Source organism: Vigna umbellata, chromosome 2 (genome assembly GCF_029865625.1).
Source record: "Vigna umbellata cultivar VRB3 chromosome 2, Vumbellata_1.0, whole genome shotgun sequence".
Taxonomy (NCBI): domain Eukaryota; kingdom Viridiplantae; phylum Streptophyta; class Magnoliopsida; order Fabales; family Fabaceae; genus Vigna; species Vigna umbellata.
The window spans coordinates 46144928-46170575 of NC_142166.1; the positions used below are offsets into that span (position 1 = coordinate 46144928).

Here is a 25648-nt window from a genome sequence, read left to right on the forward strand (position 1 = left end):
GCTTATGTTTAATTTTAATAGTATGGAACGTTGGTAAGATCCTGCACAGTGAAGAATACTCATGTATTTGTTATTACTTCTCACCATGGTTGTTTTTGTTTTCTTAAAAAAATCATTTTTATTTATGAAAAAAATACAAAAAACTAATACAAATATTAAAAACTTTATTAAGAGAATATAGTCTCGTGATTGATTCAAATGGGCTACAAAACTCTCATTCAATTGGTAAGAAATAGATGAGTTATGTTCCTCATGGAACTAATATAGAGGTACCTTCACAGATGAAGATGAGTTTGAGTTCCTATCAGATCAGGACAATGTAACAGGAACAACTCAAAGAACCACTAAAACTATCAATGAAAGATTGTGATGCTTAGAAATTATAAGTTTTTTTATTGACTGTAAAATGAGATTCGTGGTAGAAATTATTTACTTTGATTGGTAGAAAGTTAAAAGTTAGCATACATATGGAATCAGTAATGACAAATAATTTAGATATTATCCATCCTCGTTTGTGTTTTAGACAGATAATTTCTATATTTTTTATTGGATATGGATATAAATATGAATAATATTTGATTAATTTTTTCAATTATGTATGATAATGATAAATATATGTATATATTTATTTGTCTTTTCTTCATTCTAATATTTAACTTGTTATGTTTAAATTAATATATATATTATCTTAGTATTTAGTTTTATTATTTTCTTTTTTCTTTCATTATATATTTTTTCTATCTCTTTTAATTGTTTGATTTATTCTTTATTAATGAATTTTACTTATATCTTAAAAATACTTTAAAAGTTCAAAAAAATAAAAATGTATGTTAAATTTTAATTATTATTAGTTTACTTTTTTTTTTGTGTAATTTCATTTATATCAGTGTTTTAAATTTTTATTATAGTTTTTTTAATTTTATTAATCTCATTTCATTAATATTTGTAAAATTAATAAATATTTTAGTTATTATGAAATTTTATTTCATATTATAATTTAAAATGTATAAAATTATAATTTATTTCTAAACATTTAGTATTAGAAAACATAATAGGTCTTTTTAATTAATTGATAATAAAATAGTAAAAATATAATACCTGACTGCACAGATAAAAGTATATCAAATAGGTAGAGATAAGGATATGATAAAAATGTTATACTTTTTTTTAATCATAGTCATTAACTTATTATTAATTATAATACTCTTACTCATGTAAAATTAATTAATGCAATAGATAAACATTGATGGTCCACTTATTTATTTAGTTTCTCGAGAGGCAAGAAACAGACGGGATGGACCGTTCTATACAATTTTTTAAGTTGTTGAAAACAAAATATATGATATAACAAGAAAATAAAAATAATTTTTACGTTGAAATATTTTCTGATTTTTTTTTCAAGTAAGAAGTTATCGATGAACTTATTTCTTTTCATTCTTTGACTCATTCAAAAGGATAAACTTTGAAAATCATAGCTTTTCGTTCTGTAAATTGCAGAGGAAAAGCCCAGACATTGGCTCTTCCTTTTTATAATATTTAAGACTTTGGGATGCTAAAATCTCTATTAATACTTTGTTCTTTCCTTTGTCATTTTCTTTCATTTTTTCCCAAATACCAGAACACCTCCCAAGAAATCCAATACCCGCCCCTTTTATACCTAACCATTTTAACCTAATAATTCTATTTTAATACATAAAATAATATTAACACATTCTATTTTAATTTCAAAGTTAATTTACAAAAAATAAAATTTAACTCTACCTATAGATAATTTAGTTTTGTTCGATACGATAATACATTTTTTCACAAGACATCCAATATAAAAACTGAAGAGATTAGAATCTACTTCATGATTACAATAGTTATATGTTTAAACTTAAAGTTTGTTTCTACTTTATATACTATATTTTAACTTTTATCTACATAGAATTTCTTCTAAAATGTTTTGAATACTTTTTCATCATTAAGCCATATAGGTCATGAGTTTATCAAGGAGAAGTGTTAGATCTTAAAAAAAATATATAAAAAGTGCCATAATAGATGTATAAATTTTGTTTAGAGTGTGAAATACATAAAATATATACTAAAACTAAAAATATACTAATTTATACACATAAAAAAGAATTGGGAAGCCAAAGCTCTTTTATACTCTTCTATGCTTCATCGTTGTTTACGAGAGAATTCATTAGAAAGATCTAATATTGATTAGATCTAAATTCAACTCATATAACGTTATTTTTAACTCAAAATATTAAGACAACGAGTATATAAGTTATCAAATATTTAATTTTATCATTTTTACTTTATGTAAAATTTAGAATTAAATTTGCAATTCCAAAGAATAATAGTTTTAATGACTTAATCACTTAAAACTCTAACATATTATTAATGCAAAATTTATTTAAAAGAATATTTGTGAATTAAAATTTGAAATACCCTAAACTTGTCTAGATCGGGCACTTTGTGTGCCTTTTTATATATATATATATATATATATCCTTCTACATCTCTACTATCTGATCTGATTTGGAGTTTGAGCTCAATGAAAATGAGTACTCTGAATGAAGCATACCAAGAACACCCTCTTACCCTTGGTGATATCATCCCCATAGACTTTTCTTCTTCCTTGAGTTTACCCGATTCCCACACATGGTCTCAATCCATTGATGATGATGATGTTTTCTCATTGAAAGATGCTGGATCATCACCCATGCCCACCATAGACCTCATGGATCCCAATGCCAAGAAACTCATAATCCTTGCATGTGAGAAATGGGGTGGCTTCCATTTGAAGAATCATGGAATACCCTTTGCTGTCATTCAAGGTGCGGAAGATGAACTCCAACGCCTCTTCTCTCTCCCACCTCAACAAAAGATGAAGGCTCTCAGATCCCCCGGTGGTGCCACTGGATATGGCATCCCAAGGATTTCACCTTTCTTCTCCAAGTTCATGTGGCACGAAGGATTCACCATCATCGGTTCTCCCTCTCACGATGTAAAAAAGTTATGGCCCAATGATTATCAACAATTTTGGTAAGTTCAACCTCAAACAAACACCTTTTAGCTATCTTATGTTTTTCAAACACACATGTTGCATGTTACAAACAAACACTGATATATATATATATATATATATATATATATATATATATATATATATATATATATATATATATATATATATATGATACTGTGCAGTGACAAAATGGAGAACTATAAGAAGGAAATGAATACTTTAGCGGAGAGTCTGACAGAAATGGTGTTCGACGTGTTGGAGATTTCTGAGGAAAAAAGGAAGTGGATGGCTGCAAGCGACCTGAGAATGGCTCTGCAGTTGAATTTCTACCCAAGCTGTCCCGAACCGAACCGAGCCATGGGTTTGGCTCCTCACACTGACACTTCTATCTTCACAGTTGTTCATGTTAAAGAAAGTGGTCTTCAACTCATGAAGGAAGGAAAGTGGATCAATGTGCAGCCTCCGCCCGACACTCTCCTTGTTCACGCCGGCGATCTTCTGCACATGATGTCCAATGGACGCTTCTGCAGCCCACTTCATCGCGTTGTGCCGACTGTGAGCAAGAAACGTTGCTCCATTGCTTATTTCTACTCTCCACCCACAGATTATGTGGTGTCTCCATCGGTGACCGGAGATCTTGATGCTGCTCGTTTTCGTGATGTGACTGTGATGGAGTATATTGGGATCAAGGCTGAGAAATTTGGAGAGTCCCTCTCTGTCGTTAGCATTTGAAATGTGTTTCTTTAATTTATCTTTGTCTACCTGCATGTTGTAGCTCTTCAGTTACACTAATAAGTTTGGTATTAGCAAAATAAATGAAAATTGTTCCAATGCTTGACTTCTTAGCTTATGTTTGATTTAATAATAAACAACATAGGATTTAAGAAAAATTATAACAGTGAAGAATACTATATTCTCAACATTGTTGTTTTTGTTTTCTTAATATTTATGAAAAAAATACAAAAACTTAGATGACAACTAGAACCATTCAAAACGTTATTAAGAGAATATAGTCTCGTGTTTGATTCAAATGGGCTACAAAATTCGGAAAGAAACAGATAAGTTATGGATCCTCCTGGATCTAGTATTGAGGTAGCTTCACAGATGAATGAGTTTTAGTTCCTATTAATTAACTATATTTTTAGTTCTTAAAATTTAACATACACAAATTTAAAAAAAAATATATTTTGACATAATTTTTTTAACAATATTTTTAATACAATACAAGTATTATTTTTTTATTGCTTTATTATTTATTTATTATTTATGCTAACATATTTTAAACTTAATAAAAAAATAACACATTTACTGTATCAAATATTTTTAAAAAAATTTATATTATTATTTCTTTAAAAATTAATAAATAGAAATTTTATAATCCAACTATATTACAATTTTTTAATGTGTCAAATAGTATTTTATACTTATATTAAGTTATTTACAGCCTATACAAAAAAGAAAAAATAACATTATTATTAGATTAAAAACACTATATTTATTTTTTTAAAATAGAAAAAAGGTATTATATATAGGTTAATTAATTTCATTTTTAAGAGGATGTGTTTTAAGTGCATTTATTATCTTTATATCTAATATTAATGATTATTTAATCAAATATTTATTATTAAACTAAAAATTATAATTTTTATCAGTAAAAGATTAATCTTGTAATAATAATATTTTAAGTAATATTTAATATTTATTTATGACTTATTTCACCCAATTAATACTATTATACAAATAATATCATCTATCATAATCAGAAAAAGTTTTAATTATTCTTTTTATTCATCAACTAACTTTATTTTTACTAATATTATTACATATATTTAAATATTTTCAACGGCTAATTCTTAAAAAAAAGAATAAAAAATGAAGGGAAACGTTGGAACTTAAACATATTTAAAATAATTTGCGTTTTTTTTTAGAAAAATATTATATATAATAATATACAATTTTTCATTCAATGTTTTTTTTTCTTAGATAAGTTGTCTCTAAATAAACAATTCATCTTAGAACAAAAAAAGACAATAAATATTGATCATCACCTTAACTAATATTAGAAGTTGAGACTTTTGAATATCAATATGAAATGAACTTAATTTATAATACGTAAGGTTAGTTAATTATATATATTATATTATAATATAGTGAGGTCGGTGTTGGAGTTACGTAGAGCATGTAAAACACTTTGAAATTGATAAGAGATGAAAACTTGGAAGATTCATGCATATTGTAATGCAAGACTGAGTCATTATCTGTAATAAAAATTCTGGTATTGTTATAGTTCTTCAAAGACGTGTATAAAGATTTGAAGAAGAAAAACATTTACTGGTTAAGAAGACTTTTGACTACCAAAACATGTGAAAAGAAAGGAGATTCGTAGACGAAAAACCTACAATAACACTATCCCAATTTCAAACCCCTTCATCATACTTTTTTTTCAGAGTTTCATCACTGAAAACACAGATTTTTTCATAAATAAAATTTATTGATTATCAACGTATGTATCAATGTATATTACCGTGAAATAGTAAATCCAAATCGAAAACATATTATTTGATATAGATGGAAGCATTCATTCTCATTTAACTTTTGAAACTGTAATGCATTTAAATGACCACTGTCTTATTCATTCACACCAATAACATATGACACGCTTCTCCAAATGAATACAGAAGATGGCCAGTAATATAACATGCAACATTATCATCTTCTGCAACATTATTTAACAAATCAAATTCAATCAAAAATCGCGATAAAAGATTTTAAGAGCTCAATTGTCATAATTGTATAAATACATATAGATGGACCAATAACATAACATGCAAGATTTGTTCCCATTCAATATCATCTCTGTCCAATAACATAACATGCAGCATATGTACTTAATAGTAATTAACACACCCTTAAATTTCCTTTCTTGATTACAGAAAAGACAATTAACTTTTTTTTCTCTCTCCTCTGATCCTGATCCTGTCCAACGCAGCAGTTCTTTGTCAGTGCTATCTTTATCTCATATCCTTCACATATTCTATAGTTAATTTTATATTAATTAAATGTTTAAACATAAAGGTGCTTCTCAAAAGTATGATTTGTTTGGATAATGAACAACGATATTGTATAAAATATGTGAAAAAAAATAAAGTAAAAACTATAAAGAAACTGAAAAAAACAAAATAGTAAGAGAAAGAGATAACTTATCAAAGTAAATAATTGAAAATAAAGTTGTTGAAGTAAGTCGGACAGGATTACAGAAGCAGCAGAGAATGGGGGAGGATTTTCAATTTATTTTATAATATACCTCATTTAAGATGAATGACGTAGGAAAACAAATTAAGATTTTTTTTAATATTTTTGTCCGCACTTGTTCATTTTTTTTTTCTAATTCTGTAAAGTATAAAACTTATTGTATCTACTTATTTTTCATATATTATATGTTAATTAAAAACAATAAAATATCAAATTATTGTTTAGTTTCATCTCACATGTTCTATTCCATTTTTATAATAAAGAGAGATAACTCTCTGTTGCTTTATTTGACACTAAAATAAGAGTTTCATACTTGTCTTTTTTTTTTAAGTTGTTACACTCACTAATTTAATTTAAGTGTTATATTTTTTGTATGTAAATTCTTTTTGGGAAATGCTTATATTCTTGTATGAAAATTATGTTTGAAAAAATTATGTTTCAAAATGTTCTATATATATTTATTTTGTTTTCTAATTAGTTGTCATTTACACAATATTATTTTCAAATATATATACTATATTATATTATATATATATATATATATATATATATATAAAATATGTTCACATGTTTTATTTCATAGTTAATTTTATAAAAAATATAATTTTAACTATAAGTTTTAATAAAAAATTATGAAATCTATGAATAAGTTAGATAAATTTTTATTATATACAAAGAAAGTTTATATTTATGCATTATATTACAAAAAATAATAATAAATTAAATTTAAATTATTGTGAGAAAATATTTTGAAGATAATATTATAAGTCATATATATGGATCTTTATATAACACTTTTGTATATTATGTAATTTTTTTATATATTTCATTTTATAAAAAAATGAAATGAAATAACATAATATCGTCAAACTAATTAAATAAATAAGTTAAATAATTAAAATTAAATTAAATTGGGTGACACATAATAGTAATTAATAAGGATTGATACATAGTATTAAAATTCAAAAGTGAAAATAATTAAGTAAAATAAATCATTTTACATCATTATAAAAAAATATGAAATAAAATGACGTCATGATTGAAAATATAACTATTAAAAATATTGAAAAGTGTACTTTCAGATGAGCATATAAGAGAGAAAAAAAAATTAGCGCGAAAGAGACTTGATTGATGTAAATTATAATAAGGTGTGGACGAACAATTAAACCATTTATAAATAAGTTAACAAATGAAAATATATTCTTTTAATTATTTCAAATATTAAAATTGATACATTTACATTTTCAATAATAAAAATTATAAGTTTGAAATAAGTATTTTTTAAATTTAAATTAAAAAATAAAATTAATATTAATATTTGAATAGAGTGATTTGATGTATAAAGTCTAAAAAATTATTTTAATATAAATATATAAGTTGTATTTAGCCTTAATTACTAATTCAATCACATTTTGAATAAGAAAAACATTGTTCAATTAAAAACAATTTCGGATTTAATTGAGTGAAAAAGGAATATAAGAATGAATACAAGATACTATCATGTATGAACATTGATATATGTGATAACTGATAACTTTTTGGCAAGTATACCAAATCGTTCCAAGTAATACAGTGAATAAGTAAAAGTATCGTCTCCCAAGGGACTTGTGCAACACATGACAATTCTTCCTTTTATAACTCAATTAGACATCAAAATGCACAAAACAACACAAGAAACTATTTTTGGTATTTTATCAAACAGTTAGTGTGCAAGAAATTATATTTAAATGAAACTTCGTTGGAATTGGGTTTCATGAATCATATGAATATAAAACTTTGTTCAATATTTCATTACTTCATTCAAACATTCACATCAAGGCATACTAGTCCTAATCCCTTAGCAACTAGTTCTAAATTAATATATTAAAATGTTAATCCCTTAGTCAATTTAATATACAATTTGCATTAAGTCCGATGTTAGGAATGATCAAGTTATTGAGTCTATTCCTAGATCCCAAATCACTTAAGTGCTCTATCTACGTCCATGTTCAAAGTTACTTTCCAATAATCAGAAACATTCAAATAACATTATATTTCCATACAATGATAGTAAATTCAAGAAAGAGCATATGAACGAAGAACAATATATTGAACAGGAAAATTACATCAGAGTAAGTTCATTACATCCAATTCCAACGAAAGAAAAACTACTCCTAGTCATCTAAACGTACACATTTGAAGCAATCCCTTGCAAAAAATGGTGTCTTGATGCCTTGAAGTAGTCTCCGGAAGTTCCTGAGATGTTTTCGTTTCTTCCTTTTGTCTGGAACTTCTTTTCGAAGAGAATGTTTCTGTCGCTCTGTCACGTCTTTTAAAGCCACTTAAATTCATTAATTCGCTTAGCGCACATGTATTGGTGCGCTATGCGAATTTTGTGTAACCGCTGCCCCTCAACTGATGTTATTCGCACAGCGCACAAGTAATGGTGCGCTATGCGAATTTCCATTTCCTGGCAGTGCGAATTTTGGCTTTCGCTTTGCGAAAATTGGCTGACAGAATCTAAATAATACATCGTTCCCTGTACAATATTTTACATAACAATCTACTACCTATTACAACTTTTCAATGAGGAACAACATGAATAATTACAAGATTGAGTTCATTTATAAGTATAAAAACAACTCTTTTTCACACTTATCAACTCCCCCAAACTTGAACTATTTCATGCCCTCAGGAAATCACATAAGAAAATGAACATCATCACCACAGACATTTGACATTTTGATAAAATGACTCTGCACATCAGAATAATCATATGCATTCCCAAAGATTTCAAACAAGTATGACATGATGCATCACTCATAAAATCATCTGTGCATAGAATATGAACAACCAGATCAGCATTTATCATTACTCACACTCAAGTGTTTGTCCTCACATGACAGTAGAATTGACATAGAACTTCCTCAGCTTTTTGCATTTCATTTGATTCACACACTTTACACACTATTGGTTAAGTCCAAAGGTCTTTTCAGGTTAAGGCTTGGCTTGGCTAGAAAAAGAATCATGGTTTTTCTTGGATTCAAAGACACCTATTAAGAAGAGAACAATTTCAATTCCCAATCCAGTACTCAAATCCCAAAATATATCATTCATCACATACCATTTTCTTTCACAGCTCAACCTTCTTTTTCATTTTGAGCTTTTTTTTTATCATATTTTTTTTTATTGATCTTTTCTTTCCACAAACTTGAATTCAACCTTAACCTCTTTTAAAACATAATACATGTTCTCTTCTAGGGTGTAAGGTAGGATATCATCTAATAGGCTCAAGGTGGAAGGAAAAAAATTTTCAAGGCTCAAAAGGGTTCACAAATGTATCACAGTGTCTAAAGGTAGGCTATCTGGCCAAGTAGCTATATAATCAATAATAAACAGGGCCTTTTTCATCCTTAACCAAAAAGTGTGTGTATATACGTAGAATCAAAATCATGCAAAACCCAATTCCATATCTAGACAACTCAATATCTCTCAATCAATATATGCTCTCAACACTCACAGATCTGGTCATATTCATACACACAGATAAAAAATTTTAAGCACAGCCACCACAAACATACATGTCATCATCCTCAAGAATCACATAACGTAATCAGGCAATGCCAAATCATTAAATCAAAACACAATTGTCTTTACAACCATAAACATAAATCAACTATGTTGAACATACATTACAGAACATTACACTTAACAACGAAACACAGAACTTACCAACACAGAAACTTCAACCATTTCTTTCAAAAACTAAAACATAAAGATAAAATTAAAAGTAACAAGAAGTGAAATAGAAAAATAAAATAAAAACACAAACAAAGAAATAAGGAAAAGAAGAAACAAAATTGCAGAATGTGAGCACACCAACCAAACAACAATTCCAATATGCAAAATGATTGAAATGGATTTCTTAAATAAACTCACTCAGATCCCTCTTGTTGCAAGGTCACTTAGTACTCCCCTTTCAGCTGTTGAAATCCCGTCCCTAGGATCTTCCAACAACTAGAAACATCTGTTGACAAACTGCATAAAAGAAATTCAAACAAAAGAGGCATACAATTGACAAAGAATTCCACTTTCCCTGTTTTCTGAAGTTAGAACACTCAGATCCCTCTTGTTGTGCCTACCTAAGTATGACAAACCCTCACCCAATCCCTTGGTGTAAGAAGTCCATCAAACTTGCCTTAAGTTCCAAAACACTGAATCCAAACACACAACCCCATCCCTGGTGATTTGCACATTTGGTTTGATTTAGTTAGTTCCGCTACTGAAATCTCATTCCTAAGAACTTTCAATAACAACATCAAGCTCTAAAGCGTACCCCGAGACAAGCATTAAGTTCAAACTAAATCAATGGAAAGTCTTAAAAAACTAAAGTCAACTGTATACACAACAACATTAAAAAGGAAAATTCACAACAAAGTCTAAAAGAGTCATAAATGCCCAAATTGCCTTGTGTTGGAACACAAATCCCCGGCAGCGGCGCCAAAAACTTGATAACTTTTTGGCAAGTATACCAAATCGTTCCAAGTAATACAGTGAATAAGTAAAAGTATCGTCTCCCAAGGGACTTGTGCAACACATGACAATTCTTCCTTTTATAACTCAATTAGACATCAAAATGCACAAAACAACACAAGAAACTATTTTTGGTATTTTATCAAACAGTTAGTGTGCAAGGAATTATATTTAAATGAAACTTCGTTGGAATTGGGTTTCATGAATCATATGAATATAAAACTTTGTTCAATATTTCATTACTTCATTCAAACATTCACATCAAGGCATACTAGTCCTAATCCCTTAGCAACTAGTTCTAAATTAATATATTAAAATGCTAATCCCTTAGTCAATTTAATATACAATTTGCATTAAGTCCGATGTTAGGAATGATCAAGTTATTGAGTCTATTCCTAGATCCCAAATCACTTAAGTGCTCTATCTACGTCCATGTTCAAAGTTACTTTCCAGTAATCAGAAACATTCAAATAACATTATATTTCCATACAATGATAGTAAATTCAAGAAAGAGCATATGAACGAAGAACAATATATTGAACAGGAAAATTACATCAGAGTAAGTTCATTACATCCAATTCCAACGAAAGAAAAACTACTCCTAGTCATCTAAACGTACACATTTGAAGCAATCCCTTGCAAAAAATGGTGTCTTGATGCCTTGAAGTAGTCTCCGGAAGTTCCTGAGATGTTTTCGTTTCTTCCTTTTGTCTGGAACTTCTTTTCGAAGAGAATGTTTCTGTCGCTCTGTCACGTCTTTTAAAGCCACTTAAATTCATTAATTCGCTTAGCGCACATGTATTGGTGCGCTATGCGAATTTTGTGTAACCGCTGCCCCTCAACTGATGTTATTCGCACAGCGCACAAGTAATGGTGCGCTATGCGAATTTCCATTTCCTGGCAGTGCGAATTTTGGCTTTCGCTTTGCGAAAATTGGCTGACAGAATCTAAATAATACATCGTTCCCTGTACAATATTTTACATAACAATCTACTACCTATTACAACTTTTCAATGAGGAACAACATGAATAATTACAAGATTGAGTTCATTTATAAGTATAAAAACAACTCTTTTTCACACTTATCAATAACGATATTGCTACATGACAATAACGCATACATGAGATATGAAAAAAAAAACTTAAAAATACAAAATCAAATTAAAAAATGACGTTATCGTCATTTATAAACATCTAACGAAAAAGACTAACTTGAATCAATTCAACACAAAATGAGAGTTAATTAAAAAATTATAACATCTCATTTTGCTAGTATAAAACTACTAAAGTAAGTGCTACAAATATGATAACAGACGAGAAACTTGAGATTTCTAAAGTTGAAGACTTACTCTGGTGTTGCTGAGCACCAAGGCTCTCAACTGTCTAGTGCTCAAACACTACTGAAGACCACGGAGCGCCACAACAGAAGAGTGAAAACCCAAATTCTAGCCTTCGTTGTCCTCTATCCAAATGCTTAACATGGATTTCTAGATATTGAGAATGCTTTAGAAACATGTTTTTAGCTTAAATTTGATATATTACACCAACTTGTCTACTCTAACTTACCTAACTCATTTCCACTCCTTTCTCATGTAGAAACTGACAAGCTATTGTTTAAACCAATAAGAAATGATCAAACTACATACCCAACACCCTATATTTCAGCACATACCTATTACTTTAAAATCTCACTAGTTAAAACCATTTAAAACACAACTTATTGACTACCACCCATTTATAAATCATATATATGCAAACTCATAATTCAAACAAGTTTCAAATGACCACAAGACAAACTCTAAAGTTCAGTTTTCCCTCTTTTTAACTATTATTTCAAAATCTCACTTATCCAAACCTTTTTTTTAACACAAACACAACCTATAATTATACCCAAATGCTACTTCTCCAACTCAACATCATATTTTAAGTCAATTAAGGCCCTAGACAAGTTTCAATTGATCAAAAAGACAACTCCTAAACATCAGTTCTCACTAAAAAGTCACCCCTCTATAAACTTACATGGCAAAAATTCCTATCCAGACTAAAAACAGCTCAAGAACATTCCCTTTTTACCATTATTAATCCTATAACAAGTTTGTACCACCTAGGACTCCAAAAACAACTGATGTGTGAATAAAATGTAATTGCATTCATAACTTAGTTTAGGCCATTTGCATACATAATTGCATTAATTGAATCATTTCATCATACATTATCCTTGTTTCGGATCATACATGGGCATTTTTCGTTTTTTTTTGTAGATTGGTGATTCTAAGTGTCAAAATCACAACTTGGGATGAATTGAGGTACAAAATGCAGATGCAAAACAAAGTTCCACAACCTGTGGATTTTGCTCCAAAATGCAGATACAAAACAGAGAGTTCCACAACCTGGCTGTGGACAGTTCCACAACCTGTGGATTTTGCTTCAGGAAGTACATAATTGAATCCAGAGAAGAGCACAAGCAGATTGTGGATTTTTCCATGAGCTATGGAATTTTTTAGAGCAATTACTAACCTCTTTTATGATGTGGATTTAAAGAGATTTAAATTAAATAGAAATTAAGGACAATTACTTAGAGAGAGTAACCACTCTCTTAAAAAGAGGAATGAGGGGATTAAAGGGGGTATTGAAAACGTAAAAAGAGGAGGAGGAAAATCTCACGAAGACGGAGGAAAAAAAGCTTCAACACTTCTTCTTCTTCTTTTGGTTTGCATTTTGAATTTTTACATTATGCAGAACTAAAGTCCCTTTTGTTAGAGGATTGATGTAATACTTTTGATTATAATTTCTGAACCTTTTCAATTGATGTTTTGTGTTAATTTTAATTGTCTCAGTGATCTATTTATGTTCTAATGTCTATTCTATGAACAGTTTCACAATTGGGAAATTGGAGATTGTTTGCAATTATAAATAGAACATATTAGATGTTGTCACAATTGGGAAATTGGGGCACAACTAATTAGTTTGTAATTGAGATAATAATTGTTCTTCATGATTTTATTGAATTTTGTAACTGACCTAAGGGATTCGGGGTTCAAATTGAATAGATAAGTTTATCTATCTAAGGAATTAGGGGTAAACAAGCTCTTAGTAAACTCAAGTGGATAATTACAATTCACACATTAATTTGAAAAGGGGAGGAAGTTGTATGAAAACGTATGAAATCAATTCTCTAGCATTGTTTATATTATTTGAATTCCAATCACTTGTTTATGTTCATCATTTAACTTGATATTTTTATTGCTCAAAATTACGTGAATTAGTAATCTAGTACTCAACTCATTCAATCCCAAAGGACGATATTTTGTTACTACAATAACGATTGGTACACTTGCCAAACGTTAATCAACAACAACATTCAAAGTACAAGGCAATACCAATTCATGAACATACATGACAGCCATTCAACAATAATTCAATTTCACGTGTCGAACAAGGTTGTTACAAATTATTCATCTCAATTGATCACATATTAAATCAAACATCATTCTCACAACATGACAAGTATACATTCATATTGCTCAACACAAAAATAAAACAAATATCAGCTTCCCTTACCTTTTTAGAGAACCCTATTTCGTTCTCACAGCTTAAGGAGCTCTATCTATACCTATAGACAACATAAACATGAACAGGATATACCGTTAGGATCACTGATCAACAAAGAGTCTTATAGAAGATTCAAACATTACATGCAAAATAGTGTGATCCACATGCAAGTGAAGAAAGCAAGGATCAAAGAAAAATGGTCCAAAGTTAAAGTACTCAGACAAAGAAAGTGATCAGTCTGAATAGATGAGCTCGTTGCCAGGATCACTCCTACGACGATCTCAGTTCTTCAATCAGATGAGCAAAGAAGAAAAACACCAAGAGAGAAGTCAAAGAATTTAAGAAAAGTGGTTTTTAGAGAAATGATGCGTTTTAAAATAATGAAATTCGTTTATAACAAAACTATTTATAATAAAACTATTTAATATTAAAATAATCGAGTCTCACTATTTTTAAACCACTACCATTTCTAAAACATAAGTTTCTAGGTTTGTTCATTCTGTTTAACAAAAAAAAATTTACATCCTCAAAAGTTCCATCATCAAATAGAAAAAAAAAGTTTTACTATTTTTTTATGCTATATATATATATATATTATTCAAATAATTTCAACTTAAAACCAATAATATGAGGTAAATTGATGCATTCATTCTTAGATGAGTACTAATTATAAGATCAGTGTTATGCACAACAAAAAAATCCAAATGTTTGCTTACAAAGCATATAGTTGCTGAATGTTTTGGTATACTATTTAATGTTATTTTCATAAATAGATTATTTTATTTTATATTTTTTTATTAAATTAGAATCTCATATGTTATTAGAAAATATTATCGTGTTAGTTGTTAACCTTTTATTAATGTGTTTTATAGATTTATATTTAATAAAGTTTTAGTTTATTATATATGATAATATATCGGAAATAATTTTAACAAGATAAAATATATGAATAAAAACTTAAATAAAGAAATCATATTAAAATTTAGTAACTAATAAAGAACAAACTTTGATATGAAATGATATTTTTTTGTAAATGATATAAGATGTTGGAACGTTTGGGTTCAGGGGCGAATTCATACGCCATTCTAATAAAAAAAAGCTTCTTTTAAATGAAAAATAGAATAAAAAAGCTAAAAACTAAAACTGAGGAAACTAGTAATCTGTTTTTTCTTTAAGATTTTTTGTGAACAACATAATGATAAGAGAAAATAATTAATTTTTATTTATGTAATGTAGGCATTTTGAAGATCATTCTTACTTTACTCGCAACTTCTTTTGTTTCCTCTCTAACAATTTAACTTTTCTTTAGGCTTAATTATCTTTCATCCCTAATAAACTTAAGAACTTTAAATAAATTTTTATAATATTAATGCCGTAAAAAAGAGTTAGAATATGCAGACTAATCTGACCTACCAAGAGTTCGGATCGGATTGAGTTTGAAAAAAAATATAATTTTTTTATAGAAGTCAATTTTTAACTCGGTCCACTTATAACCGTGCTCACCCGGGTTGAATCCGCGGTGGAGTGGATTGACTCACTAATCCAGCTAAATTATTTATTACTTTGTATTTCAATATGATTAGTTAACACTTTTTTATTGTATTGTAGGTAAGACAAAAAAAAATATTTCATTGAAATATTATAGATTTATCCAAACTCTACTATTCTAAATAGATAAGTAATACAAAAATATTAATATTACAAACTTATTTATTCACTTTTTGTATTTACTTTTGGATTGTATGGTATTTTTTATTTATTTTAAATTATCTTTAGAATTTAACATCATGAATAAGTTAACCAATCTATTTAACCCACGAATGCAATGGATCAGCTGATGAAGTTACCTGTTTTGATAATGTATTGGATAATTGATAAACTTATATCTTTTAATTGAATATGTTATTTAACTTTTTTTGTTATTTTTGTTAATTTAATGAATGACTTTAATTACATATTTATTGCCATATGAAAATTTATAATTTTATTATTTACAATTTTATAATTAAAATTAACATACTTATTTTAAATATAATATTTATTATACTGGAATATCTAATAAAAAAGTGAACAACATAATTAAAAAAAACATTTAACCTATTTTTATTTGGTTTACTCGATTCGTCGTACTAATTATTTTTTACAACCCTAATTGTGATATTAAAACACTCACAAAATAGTCTAGAATCGAAGGATTAGTTTCTTTCTTGCATTATTTAATTTTATATACCATGCTGCTGCATTCAGTAAGCCTATTTTTTGAACATGGATTCATAAATTGATGTTAAAGAAGCAAGATTCGATGTGAATGTACAGATTTGAGTGGTAAAGCAATTTCTGTGACTCACTCTTAAACTTAGTGCTGCAACTGGAATAGATCTTATTGAAAAAGAGTGATCTTATTGAAAGGTGGTGTAATTATTCTCTGTTATCGACCACTCATGCTTCCATTCAAACATACAATAGCTTTCAAAGACCAGCAAACACTTGAAGTGCATCGTCTTTGAGATTTGAAGCATAGTAACTGAAAAACTTTCCATAATTGAACGGACGATAACGAAGAGGATGAAGTGTGTCATCTACCAATTCACGAGGCTCAACAATCCCCTCCTCCTTTGGTTCTGCAAAAACTCCAAACGAGTATCTCTCTCTCTCTCCACTCACCTCCACTCTATGCGTCGCTGCATGAAGCCTATCATTGCTCCATGCCTATTCATTCAGTAACATATACTTATAATTATTACATAAGAAGAATTCAGTTCATTATGATAATTATCAAACAATATAATTTTCTCTTTACCTTCAGTACATCACCAACCAAAACCACAAAGCCATGTTGGGGTATCGTTATTTCAGTCCATTTGCCTGTTTTGGATAACAGCTGCAAACCTTGGACTCCATTGTCGCACAAAAAGGTCAAGCTGTTTTTGTCGGTGTGAGGGAACCTCGTAACCTGATCATAGTCATTGTGGTTTGCAGAAGCTTTGTACTTGTTGAAACGTATATTATTAGAACTCTTGATGCTTTCAACATCTGAAATGTAGTTCTGAGAAACACCATAACCCTCCATAATCATTTTCAAGACGAACAAGCTTATTTCTGACATCTTTAAGCTCATACACTCCAATGCCTCACTGCATTACCAAAGAAAATATTGAAAAAATCATGCATTGATTGCAATTAAAGTAATGAAATAATAAAGTACCGTAAAGGTGGATTTCCTTGAGGCCACATGAGGTTGGTGAAGTTCTCAATCTTAGCAGCATCGATCCCAAAACTTTCATAGTTAAGATTCTCGAAGTTCTTGCGGTTGTAAGTATTGAAAGGCTTTGGACTGATGTGCTGCCGCTTTGTTTCTTCAGGTAAATCAAACAATGGTTTCATACTTTGAAATATGACTTCACGTGCACCCTTAGTACTCATCTCATCATACTTCATGATGAAGCAGCCATAACTCTCACATGCTTCTCTCACTTTCATGCTCATCTCTTTCCACTCTTCACTCCCTTCTTCTAGTGTCTCCCCTCCCTTGCAAAAATTAAAACATGGTAGCACCATAACCTCCTTCTCAGATGCCATTTCCCTCTCTCTCTCTCTCTCTCTCTCTCTCTCTCTCTCTCTCTCTCTCTCTCTCTCTCTCTCTCCTTCTTGCTGTCTATATCTCTCCGTTATGGTGGGATCTAGATGGTGATGGAGTTAATATAGTGTAACGATAAGAGAGGAAGATATTAATAAACAAGTTTTGATAGAACGGGGAAACCCATGTATTGTGGGAATTAAGAATGGTGATGGAACCTCCTCATGTAATGTCAAAACTAACTATGTTAAAACATTTATTTCATCAGTGAGAAACATTTTCGGTTTCACCCAAAAGAAACTAAAACAGAACATTGTTTTTTTAGGAAGCTCTTTTTAATGCTTACGTAAGTTTACTTTTGTTAATGTCCATTGAGTCAAGAAATGAAATTGGAAATCGAATCATGCTAAAATTAGATATTAATTATTTAATTGGTCTATTTCTTCTCTAAGCAAAAGTAAGTTTACTTTTGTTAATGTCCATTGAGTCAAGAAATGAAATTGGAAATCGAATCATGCTAAAATTAGATATTAATTATTTAATTGGTCTATTTCTTCTCTAAGCAAAAGTAAGAACGTGAGGGAAAAACATATAATACTACTTAGATTTTCTTCTAATTTCACAAGAGAGAAAATAAATAGGGATTGTAAAAAAGAAAAACAATTAAAAAGTCTCTTTTATTTATTAGAGATAGGTGTATATATATATATAAATATTATCTAAATCAAATATGTGAGTATGAAATGTAATTACATGAGATTAATTGTTAATTGAATTAATTTCATAAGAATAATTTGAATTCTATCATACTCCCTCAGTCTAAGTGAGAGATTAAAAAACACTTAGACTGGTCCAAAAATCATCAAAAAGAATTTTATCACACTCCCTTTTCATATTGTTGATTGATATACTATGTTTGTAACAAATTTCATCAGCATCAAATTTTTAACTCTTACAATATTAGGTCCTATCCATTCGAAAAAATTATTTTTCATAATTGTTAACGGTTGAACTCGCTTCTAGTCGCATCAAAGCCAACAAACTCAGTTTCCTCACTAATGTAGTAGAGGGATAACCAAGGATCAATCCAAGGACTCAACTATGATTAAGTTTTAGAATGTAGAGTTAATCTTGCTTTTTATTTTACTAATTATCTAAACTACTAATGCAAGGTGGGGTCATAGAATGAAAACAAAGAAATTAAAATGGAAAAGAAAAGTTAAACTATAATCTGCTTTAAAAATGTGAAGTGGAAAATGATGAGGCAAACTAGATTAGTGCTAAAAAAAATGGATAAAAACAGAACCTAAAAACTAAAGCTGATTAAGAAATCACAGTTTAAAGGAATAAAGAAAACGAAATTTGAATGAGCTATACTATCACATAGAAATGATCAAATTAAAACAAAATTTCCAAAGAATGAAAGTCAGATAACAGAACCTAAATGGAAGGAAAAGTAAAATCACAATCTGGACTAAAGACTATTCTAACATCAATTCAACAGAAACACTAAAAATCAAAGAATCAGAATAAGGAAAATTGGTTAGAATCAAGAACTGGAATCAAATTCATATAGAATCAATTCACATAGTGGTTGATCATATATCATGAAGACATTCTTTTAAAATAAGCCCATTACAGGATCTTAAAGTTCATTTCCAGAACTTATAAGTCAATGATCATAACTCAGTTAATCAAAAACACAATGAATCTAAATCAAATTCATGCTCCTAATCAATATCAGATATGTAATCTATTCTAACGGCAAATAAAACCTACCATCTACGCTAAAACATATAAAATCCTAATTAAAATCAAATAACAAAAGATACTATATGATTTACAATATTTTTTTTCATTCATTGTCCTCATCTCCAACTCCAGAACACATTTCGATAATGCATGTTCACTGTGGAGTCATATAATTCCCAAAGGAATTTCAATTATGCGAAGTTATAGAGTCCCAATCAATTTTCAAAGTAAAACCATTGACAGAAGCTGTTCTATTAAAAAACGATATTTTTATTGGTGGAACTCACCTCCAACTCGAGAAGACATCTCGATATGCAGAGTTCCAGAGTTCAACTCATTTTTAATGAAAAACAAAAAACACAATTACATAATCACACAAGAAAACGGAAATATTGAAAAAAATAAATCAACATAACAGAATAATAAAGCACTCAACACAGAGAAACATCAATATAAAAGAAACTTTATTAATGAGAAACGAAGAGTACCGAAAGAGGCGCAATCGCGATCACCACGGCTGTCACCACAGTAAATGTTCGGTCAAACGCAAGAAAAACGAAAACCTACCCTATAAAAAGCGTAAACCCTAAGCTAAAAATGAATGTAAAACTGTAGAGTAGTCTCCGTGTTCTGAAAAAATGTCATGAAGAAAACCCTTTATATAGGGTTGAAGAAAGAAGATAAAGAAAAAGAGGAACCTTCTTCAGTACGCTTTGAGCTTACCCATCGGACGGTCACCGTTCTTTCCTCGCGAGCTCCATCTCCAGTCATCTGATCCTCTGCACGTGGCAGATCCGGTCAGCTCTTCTTTCTCACCGGTCAGCTCCGGTCATCTTCTCCGGGCAGGCGATGCGCTCCAGCTTTTCAACTTGCTTCGCTCTCTCGCTTCTTTTCTCGAGCAAGCCCTAGCTTTTGGGTGATTTCTCTCTTTGCTCTGCCCTAGCTCGATGCGTGCAAAAGGGAAAAATGAAGCCTTCGAATATTGACCCTCAAAGCAATGGCAGCCACTAAAACGCACAGTTTCACTAATTGGACTTCAGCCCACCAGCGTTTGCAACAACAGCGCTCCCAAAACGCGTCGTTTCACTGAAGTGAAGTCAAACCCTGCTGCGGCCCAAATTTTAATCAATAAGCACCTCCAACGTCTCCGTCTCTAAAAATTTCATTTTTATCCTAACACATGTATGTCCTACTTTTTTTTTTAAATTTTATTTTTAACTTTTTTCTTTTCTTATTAAAAATATTTTAATAAATATTTTTTTTATTTTCTCACCATTTTAATAATAATTCTATTTTAATTTAACATTTAAATATTATTTAATATAATTTTATATTTTAATAATTATTAAAATATGATTTATATTATAATAATATCTATATTAAAAGATAAAAATAAATTAATAATAATAATAAAATAAAATTTGATTTAATATATTCAAATATATTAAATTAAATTAAAATATTAAAATAAATTAAACAATTATTAAATTTTAAATAAAAACATAAATTTCCAAAACTTGTTTATCGATATCAAAATAAGTTTTGTTTTTCATTTAAAATTTAATTAAAAATTATAGGATTATTTATTATATTTTTATATATTAATAATTATTAAAAAATAATAATTTTATTAAAAATAATAAAAATAATAATAACTAAAATAAAGTGACAATAATGAAATAAAAATAATATTAAAAATCACATTTAATATATTTAAACATATTAACTTATATTAAAATATTATATTAAATTAAATAATTATTAAATTTAAATAAAAATAAATATTTATTTATTGGATATTCATATTTGTATTATAAATTTACCGGATCTGTATATCCGACTAACACATATTTCTAAAATTTTGATTTTATTTAAATTTTAATAATTATTTAATTTAATTAATATTTTGATAAAATTTAATATATTTAAATATATTAAATGTGATTTTTAATATTATTTTTATTTTCATGGTTATTTTTATTTTTTAATAAAACTATTATAAAAATATAAATCATATTTTAATAATTATTAAATTATAAAATATAAAATAATATTATAATTTTAAATTAAATTAAATATTGCTTAAATTTTAAATAAAAAGATTTTGATATCTGATAAACAAATTTTTAAAAGAATTTGTTTTTATTTAAAATTTAATAATTATTTAACTTATTTTAATATTTAATATAATTTATTATATTTCATTATATTAAATCAAATTTTATACTATTTTTACTTTTATTATTTTATTTTTAGTATTTTTTATCTTTATTATTTTTATTTTTATTTTTTTAATATTACTATTATTATAATATAAATTATATTTTAATAATTATTAAAATATAAAATTATATTAAATAATAATTAAATTTTAAATTAAATTATATTATTATTAAGGTGATGTAGAATGCCTCTAATAAGAAAGAGAATAAAATAAAACGATGTTTATCAAAGTATCTTTAACAGGAAAGATATGAAAATAAAAAGATAGATGTGCAGGATGTTAGAAGGTTAAAATTGAAATTTTTGAAGGTGCACGATGAGATGTTAGAGGTGTGGGATGAAACACTCAAATAGCAGTGGCAACCGCGCCTATTCTTTCCTAAGATCGGTCCAATTCTCCAAGCATGGCAGCAGGTTACTCCCTCCACCACCACCACTTCCTACACCTTCCTATTCTCATTTTGCCCTCCAGTTAAACTTTTTTTCTTATGGAGTTGACATAATAAATCAAGATTAGTTGAACAAGGCATTTCCCTCATTTTTCTTTTTTAAAAGATTTGTTTTATGTAAAATCTACACAAATAAACATTTACAATGTTCATAAATTAAAATTTACAAAAAAAAAATAATAAACCACAAACAAAAAAAATTAAAAGAGTTGAAACGTGAAGTCCTAAATGGATATGGGAAATCCGTTCAACCTTCAACAGATGTCAACATCCGTGGACAATTCTCAAGATCCGTTGAAGGCTGAACGAATTTCCCACATTCGTTCAAGCCTTCGCGTTTATCTTCTTCCTCTTACACATCACACCACATACATCTATTTATAGAGCACATATACAAAAAGAACAAAAAGAAGGAAGCTTTAACCACAAAAATGTGCAAGGGAAGAATAAACGAAGAGAAAGAGGGAAGGAATAAGGGCTCTGTGTGTGTGAAGAAGAGAGGAAGATAGAAAGTAAAGGGGTGAAGGCTCTATGTGTGAAGAAGAGAGAAAGAGAGAAAGAGAGAAAGTGAGGGGGTGATGTTTGTGTGTAAATAGAGACAAAGAAAAGTGAAGGGATGAAAGCTGCAGAATTAGGGTTTTTAAAAAGGTAAATAAAATTAAATGGTAAAAGTTAAAAGATTTTAACATTTTTGAAATAAGAAAAAATCTAAAAAGATATAGAGAGCAGTTGGGTGTTGGAGGGAGTAACTCTCGAATCTCAAAGCCTAAGCAACCAATGTAGCAGCCAAGCTCATATGCATAGTGTGGCAACAACGTTTTGAGTAGGTAAAACCAGTCCTCAATGTCTGACCAAAAATAATCAACCCAATCCCAAGTGTGGCATCAACTGCCAAGGGCTTCAGCCCACTCCAAAACGTGACCATCTTCTTTAAGAGTATTACTCCCTCCACCAGCACACAATACTCCCTGCACCTCCTCAAATTTTTTTATTTCTAAAACTATCCTTAGGTTAAAAGTTTATTACTTTTACCATTTAAGATTTTTTAAGTTATCTGAAAATCCTAATTCTACCTCACTTATTCACTGCTATGTTGCACCCCCACTCCTACATCTCATGGATTCTCTTCTCTCTTTCGTTTCGTTTGAGTTCTTCTCCTCTCTTCTTCTTTTCCTTTCATTTTCGTTCATTCTTCTCCTTTCCGGTTTCCTTTTTTGGTTTCATTGCTTCCATCGGCGGTTGATTCCTGGTGTGGAGGAGCGTTGTTGTTTCGTCAATGAGTCTGTGAAGGCCATAACGGAAATGGGACATCCGTTTGGTCTTGAACGAATACCGACATACGTTTAAGGCCTTAAAAAATCACATTCTCTTCTCACCATTTATCTCTCAGATAATTTATTGAAATCATCTATTGTATTTCATTGGTTTTTCAACTTCACCACCAATCTTCAAAGCCTTTCCCTTTATAATAACTTGGTAGACGGTCCCATCCCAGATGAATTTGGGAAAGTAATGAACTCTCTTGAAGCTCTCAGCCTTGGCAAAAACAAACTGAAAGGCGGGATTCTAGCTTCCTTGGGAACATATGCACATTAAAGATATTATACCTCAAGAGTAATAGTTTGAATGGGAAAATTTCTAGCTTCATTCAGAATTCCTCAAGGTGCAACATAACACTTGAGATACTATATTTATCTAATAACTTGATTTTTGGAAAACTACCTAATATTTCAGTGTTTAAATATTTGCGATATTTGTATCTTTCCAACAATCAATTAACTGGAGAAATACCAGAAAGCATCGGGTTGCTTTATAAGTTACAGTTTCTTCATCTTGAGAAAAATTATTTGGAGGCGATATCAATGAATTGCATCTCACAAAGTTGTCCCAATTGGTAGAACTAGACTTATTAGACAACGGAAGTGGGTATCCGTTCAAGGCCAAACAGATGTCCCACTTCCATTGTGTCCTTCGGGTTCTCTCTTTAATATTTAATTTTTTAATTTTTCGTTTGCTGGAAGCTTCACATTGATGGATGGAAGGCGAATCGAAATGGCGATAATGTGTTGATAGGTGTGGTGAGGCAGAACTTCAAGGTAAAAGTTAAAACAAAAATTAAATATTACCGAAGGGTAAAAAGGGAATGGGGAGGTGAAGGGAGAAGTGTGTGGTGGTGGAGGGAGTTGATGAGTGAATAAAATGTAATTGCATTCATATCTTAGTTTAGGCCATTTACATACATAATTGCATTAATTGAATGATTTGGTCATGCATTATTCTTGTTTCGGATCATACATTGAGATTTTGTGTTTTTCTTGTAGATTGGTGATTCTAAGTGCCAAAATCAAAATTTGGGAAGAATTGATGTATAAGATGAAGAGATGAAACCAGAGAGTTCCACAACCTAGTTGTGGATAGTTCCACGACTTGTGGATTTTGCTCCAAAATGCAGATGCAAAACAGTGAGTTCCACAACTGAGCTGTGAAAGTTTCCACAACCTGTGGATTTAGCTCAAGAGAATAGAAGACAAAACAGAGTGTTCCACAAGTGAGTTGTGGTTTTTACCGCAACCTGTGGATTTACTTCAGGAAATGCAGAATTGAAACCAGAGAAGAGCACAAGCAGATTGTGGATTTTTCCATGAGCTGTGGAATTTTTCAGAGCAGTTACTAACCTCTTTAATGACGTGGATTTAAAGATATTTAAATTAAATAGAAATTAATGACAGTTACTTAGACAGATTAACCACCCTCTTAAAAAGAGTAATGAAGGGGATTAAAGAAGGGAGAGAAATAGAATTGAAAAAGGGGAAAAAAAGATGAAAAACGACGCAGGAGGATAGGAACGTTCACGCCACAACTTCAACACTTCTTCTTCTTCTTCTTTTGGTTTGCTTTTGAATTTTACATTATGCAGAACTGAATTTCCTTTTGTTAGAGGATTGATGTAGTACTTTGGATTATAATTTCTCAACCTTTTCAATTGATGTTTTGTTAATTTTAATTGTCTTAGTGTTCTATTTATGTTCTAATGTCTATTTTCAAAATTGAGAAATTGGGGATTGTTTGCGATTGTAAATAGAACAAATTAGATGTTGTCACAATTGGGAAATTGGGACAACTAATTAGTTTGCAATTGAGATGATATTGTTCTACATGATTTTATTGAATTTTGTAACTGACCTAAGGGATTGGAGGTTCGAATTCAATAAATAAGTTTATCTATCTAAGGAATTAGGGGTAAACAAGCTCTTAATAAACTCAAGTGGATAATTATAATTCACACATCAATTGGAAAGGGTAGGAATTTATATG

General features: G+C 29.2%; 2 protein-coding genes across 2 annotated transcripts; one reads left to right on the forward strand and one right to left on the reverse strand.

Moving 5' to 3' along the window:
• The first annotated feature begins 2510 nt into the window (after positions 1-2510).
• On the forward strand, positions 2511-3854 carry LOC124844247 (gibberellin 3-beta-dioxygenase 1-like). The gene is made up of 2 exons (XM_047321142.2): positions 2511-3033; positions 3199-3854. Exons 1-2 carry the CDS (start codon positions 2543-2545, stop codon positions 3746-3748), a joined length of 1041 nt encoding a protein of 346 aa, XP_047177098.1. The 5' UTR covers positions 2511-2542; the 3' UTR covers positions 3749-3854.
• Positions 3855-16688: 12834 nt separating this feature from the next.
• Positions 16689-20629, reverse strand: LOC124844246 (putative 2-oxoglutarate-dependent dioxygenase AOP1.2). Its single transcript, XM_047321141.2, has 4 exons — positions 20385-20629; positions 17538-20178; positions 17133-17466; positions 16689-17041 (listed from the first exon to the last, which is right to left on the reverse strand). Exons 2-4 carry the CDS (start codon positions 17909-17911, stop codon positions 16802-16804), a joined length of 948 nt encoding a protein of 315 aa, XP_047177097.1. The 5' UTR covers positions 17912-20178; positions 20385-20629; the 3' UTR covers positions 16689-16801.
• Positions 20630-25648: the final 5019 nt, after the last annotated feature.

What these genes read in the sequence shown, in the direction of transcription:
- LOC124844246 (XM_047321141.2), bottom strand. Translation starts at nt 17,911, where the DNA reads ATGGCATCTGAGAAGGAGGTTATGGTGCTACCATGTTTTAATTTTTGC. An exon ending in CAAGGAAATCCACCTTTACG is followed by an intron (nt 17,467 to 17,537) that starts GTACTTTATTAT and finishes TTGGTAATGCAG; the next exon opens with TGAGGCATTGGAGTGTATGA. An exon ending in TGGTTGGTGATGTACTGAAG is followed by an intron (nt 17,042 to 17,132) that starts GTAAAGAGAAAA and finishes CTGAATGAATAG; the next exon opens with GCATGGAGCAATGATAGGCT.
- LOC124844247 (XM_047321142.2), top strand. Translation starts at nt 2,543, where the DNA reads ATGAAAATGAGTACTCTGAATGAAGCATACCAAGAACACCCTCTTACC. An exon ending in AATGATTATCAACAATTTTG is followed by an intron (nt 3,034 to 3,198) that starts GTAAGTTCAACC and finishes GATACTGTGCAG; the next exon opens with TGACAAAATGGAGAACTATA.